This window comes from Doryrhamphus excisus, chromosome 17 (genome assembly GCF_030265055.1).
Source record: "Doryrhamphus excisus isolate RoL2022-K1 chromosome 17, RoL_Dexc_1.0, whole genome shotgun sequence".
Lineage (NCBI taxonomy): Eukaryota > Metazoa > Chordata > Actinopteri > Syngnathiformes > Syngnathidae > Doryrhamphus > Doryrhamphus excisus.
Genome location: NC_080482.1, coordinates 10327765 through 10332288, shown reverse-complemented (window position 1 = coordinate 10332288; position 4524 = coordinate 10327765). Strand labels below are relative to the sequence as shown.

Sequence of the window (4524 nt, the reverse complement as noted above, 5' to 3'; positions counted from 1 at the left end):
CATTGACGGATAAAGTTGCAATACCTGAAAAAACAGCAAGCAACAAGCAAATATCAAAGTTGCATTAAAAAAATCTATAGTATATCCCAAAGCTGATATTTTCAGTTTTTCATGAAATGTATAACTTCTCAACATATCTATGTGTTGGCTTCCAAAAATCAAAGTGGCCCTTGCATCCTCTCATTTTGGATATGCCAAGCTATCATGGTCAGGGTTATCGTAATACAGGCTAATAGCACCATCTACTGGTACAAAATATAAACTACAGCAACATTATCAGGAGTCGTCCACTAAGTTTCTCATTTTTATGTCTTAAATTATGCAGAACCAAAGCAAAACAACAATAGAGAGTGATGTCAAGTATATTTTAATGTTTAATAACCACCAGACAGAAAAAGAGTACTTGTTTACCAAAACTAATAGCAGCAATAAAGTCCAGCATTGAGGCGAATCAGCGCTTCCTCTTGGTCTCAAACTTGTAGATGGCAGCTGCGTGAGTTGTCTCCTTCCTTACTTTCACCCTCTTGGTTTTATCCTGCAGCACACAATGAAGCGATCAGTCTAAAAAGTAGAGCTGTCAAGAATAACGCGTGTGTGTAACCTGGTGCCTGAAGGGTTAATTCAGATGTACAATTTGCAACATTTAAGTATGCTGGAAATTACACTGAAAAAAATCTATTTACCTTAAATGACATGTCTGTGAACACAACCCCTAAGAACCCCATTAAAGTGTGATTCAAGTGTTCTACTACTAGAGACTGTTAGAAAAATGGATCCCCATGCTATCTTTCAGCTTGATTGACATATTCAGGACGGCACGGCGATCGAGTGGTTAGCGCGCAGACCTCACAGCTAGGAGACCAGGGTTCAATTCCACCCTCGGCCATCTCTGTACGGAGTTTGCATGTTCTCCCCGTGCATGCGTGGGTTTTCTCCGGGTACTCCGGTTTCCTCCCACATTCCAAAAACATGCTAGGTTACTTGGCGACTCCATATTGTCCATAGGTATGAATGTGAGTGTGAATGGTTGTTTGTCTATATGTGCCCTGTGATTGGCTGGCGACCAGTCCGGGGTGTACCCCGCCTCTCGCCCGAAGACAGCTGGGATAGGCTCCAGCACCTTCGCGACCCTCGTGAGGAAAAAGCGGTAGAAAATGAATGACATATTCAGTTCATTTGGAGCGCTTAATACATACAAATATATATCATTTATATATATATATATAATTTAAATACAGTAGAAAATGGGCATATTTCAGACATAATTGTTAGATTAATCGTGACAATTTTTAAATTATTAATCAGATTTTTAATCTTTTTTTTTTTTAATCTTTTTAATCATTTGACAGCCCTAATAAAAAGTAAATATCAGATGCTACAAAAGTTACCTGCAGGTCCTTGCGGGTCTGGATCTTCTGGCTGATGACAAACAATTTCTTTTCCCGGTCAATCCTCTGGGAAAGAAGCTTGTACTCATTGGACTGTTTCTTGGACAGCGCCTATACACGAGTGGAAGGGGTGCAAAACTATCAGTCTCGGTGGCTTTTTTTGTGTTTTTGTTGCAAGGAACAAAGAAGCATTCATCACAAAGACGTACCTTTAGGTTGGCGGGCTGGACAGCTCCGTGAAAGTGCTTGGTCCTCAGCGTGTCCACCGTCGGTCTGTTGTACACTCGATGCACCAGCTTGGGGAGGGTGTTGAGGTGTTTGGCCAAGTTAAATGACTCCACTGCAGACACACACACACGCCGTTTGTTAAAATCTTGCACGACTTCAAAAACAAGCTAATCGTTCATATCTCTATAGACTGGATTTGATGCAGAGGTGTCATGTTTTAAGATGGCGCCGCTGGGGGCCATGTGAAAGCTAGTTACGGCTGAGTTTTTAGTGTTTAATAGTGCTTTATTTTTTACTTTCTTGTTGTTTTTGGTGCCATACCGACCCCTTGAGCAAGTGTGTTCATCTTGTTACATTTGTAGCTTGTGTGTTACTCCATTGTTTACACGCGGAAGCGGCTGTTAGCATTGAGCACCCCTTCACTACACTGACAGACCAGACATCCGCTGAGATACGGAGGAGGAGAGGCTGCATAGCGGGAGTGAACAGCGAAAAATACGTCATAAAGGTTGCTGGATAAAGACTGTATCAACCATGTTTAACCATCTGAACGTGAGATGGAAGCGCTAACGGCGCTAACCCTGCTGCAGAGAGATTACCATGACTATAGCATGATTACGCTGAAGATTGAACATTTACATTTTTCTATACTTATTTAAAAAGGAGAACATACCATGTTATTTCAGCAACTGTTTTCCTACAAGATTGTTTACATTTTAATAAAATGGGGTTCGCATATTTTGACTTTTGTGTAAACTCACTTTGCACATGTTAATTACATTTAAAAGGATGGCAACTCATACACTCTGGCAGGTGTATTATAATACTACGTTTTAGTCATTATTGACATTGTAGTATAAATATAATACATCATATTATAGTATACAGTAGTTAGCTGACAAGGTTAATAACTAAATACTAATTATTACGTTTTACATGATACCAGACACCTAATTTTCTGTCAGTTTCAGTTAATTTCCATGAAAACCGTCCAAAATTCATCTCGTCATTAGTATTTGTAACCAATACTCACCTTCCTTTTTGGAATCCACAAAAAAGATTTGCTTGTTTTTTTGGGCTCCATCTGCCGCCAGAAGATGGAGGTTTGCCTTCATCCGCTCAATTTTCTGAAAAATTAATAACGAATGAATGTCAACTTGACGTTTTCTTCAGCTGTGACACAATTATCAAAGGAATTAATTCTCAGATATTTTCCTCAATGATACATCCTTGCCAGATTTGCTTAGGTTTGCTGAGGATCTCAAGTGTCTGAGATGAGGATCGAAGAGCTATCATCATGGAAAGCGCATCCTTTTTAGAAGTTAGTTTGCCCTTGCCTGAGACATACTGTATAAAATACATGCAGATAGCTGCTGTATCAGTCTTAAATCTTGCAGAACATGTTTAGTAATATCCACAAATCAAATCTCAAACAAGGACAGTGTGTCAGTGAGTCTGTACATTTTTTCTCTATAAAATGCATTGTCAAATTTCATCACAACATCTCCTTACAATAAGGAAATAATCGGAAGTAAGAAAATGGGATTGACTCGTTCTGGAGTGGAGTATCAATATAGTGTTTCCACTATTTTCCACATACTGCATTGAAGATTCAAATATACATTCTGTATTTCATTTAGAGAACTTACCCTCGCCTCCGCCACCCTCTTCATTTCCACGTATCGGATATCTTGTGTCCTCATCATTTTCTTCTGCTCCTCTGTCACCGGTTCCTCCTCTTTAAATGTGTGAACGCCATCCTGCCATTGGGACATAACATGAGATATAATAATAAGACTTGTATACGTAATAACAGATCCTCAAAAAGATTATACATTTATGTTAAATCACTGTTTTGTGTGCGGCGATTCAGGCGTAGAAGACTTAACTAGTGTAAGTACAAGTACAAGTTTGTTGTCCGTTTGTTGGTTACCTTCATCTGCGATCTGATCATTTTGTGGTAAAACTCATCTGGATTCTTCTCCAGAGCTTTCTTCTTGAGGGCTGTGAGGGTGTTTTGTTTCTTGTTGTAGTCACTGTTAGTGTTAGAATAGAACACCATCAAAAAAAACGTGGTTATATATCTATGTTAACAAACTTCAACTTACTCTGCACGGAGTTTGTAGTCTTTCTTCTTCTCCAGCAATCCCAAATGCGATCTAAATGCAGGCTGATAAAACACATCCAAAGATTTAGAGCTAAATAACAAGTCGTATACTGTGTAACATACGTGTGTCCATGCATAGCTGTTAGCCAGGTCGGCGAGCTGCTAGCTAGTCAAACTTCCTATAAACTCACCTGAGATCTTTCATGGTGGTTTCTCTGTCGGGATTTCAAGGCTTTCCTGAACGACGACATGTTTAAGAAATGTCAGATAAAGCGGTTTACAGAAGACAAACCCTTTAAATGTTTTAATCTATCGGGCAACTCAATGCTGGTACTTCTCTTCAAACTGTTTCCTGGAAGAAACACGTGGTTTCCTGTTTGGCGTGCAGCGTGTATTTCTTTCCGTAGATTCAACACAAACATACTAAAACGTTCCATAGGTTGTTAACCGTGACTCGAACATGATAGATGGTGATAGTAATAATAATATATAATATAATAATAATAATATATACAATATAATTTTACAGCCAGCATATATCGTGTGGACGCTAACACAAAATAAATCGCCCATTGCTTCCAACTGTATGAGTTTTCGTAGAAGCGACAGGGGGTGCTATTCTGCAAATTTTTCCTGCGTGAATAAATCCTTTTGTTGATTTATTACCGTTCAAGCAACAGAAAAAGCAAGCAGACGCTACAATTTTACTCCTGAAAAAATATATAATTATACTTTCAAAGTAAATAACAAATAAGTCAACTGCTTTATGTAACTTTTTGCACCAGGTCACTTCCTGTTCTG

General features: G+C 38.9%; 1 protein-coding gene across 1 annotated transcript; it reads right to left on the bottom strand.

Moving 5' to 3' along the window:
* Positions 1-351: 351 nt before the first annotated feature.
* utp11 (UTP11 small subunit processome component) lies at positions 352-4116 on the bottom strand. The gene is made up of 8 exons (XM_058053414.1): positions 3915-4116; positions 3725-3786; positions 3550-3652; positions 3266-3376; positions 2650-2743; positions 1598-1728; positions 1389-1499; positions 352-535 (listed from the first exon to the last, which is right to left on the bottom strand). Exons 1-8 carry the CDS (start codon positions 3972-3974, stop codon positions 452-454), a joined length of 756 nt encoding a protein of 251 aa, XP_057909397.1. The 5' UTR covers positions 3975-4116; the 3' UTR covers positions 352-451.
* Between the last annotated feature and the right edge of the window lie 408 nt (positions 4117-4524).

What these genes read in the sequence shown, in the direction of transcription:
- utp11 (XM_058053414.1), bottom strand. Translation starts at nt 3,974, where the DNA reads ATGTCGTCGTTCAGGAAAGCCTTGAAATCCCGACAGAGAAACCACCAT. An exon ending in AGAGGGTGGCGGAGGCGAGG is followed by an intron (nt 2,744 to 3,265) that starts GTAAGTTCTCTA and finishes TTAATTTTTCAG; the next exon opens with AAAATTGAGCGGATGAAGGC. An exon ending in AGACCCGCAAGGACCTGCAG is followed by an intron (nt 536 to 1,388) that starts GTAACTTTTGTA and finishes TGTGTGCTGCAG; the next exon opens with GATAAAACCAAGAGGGTGAA.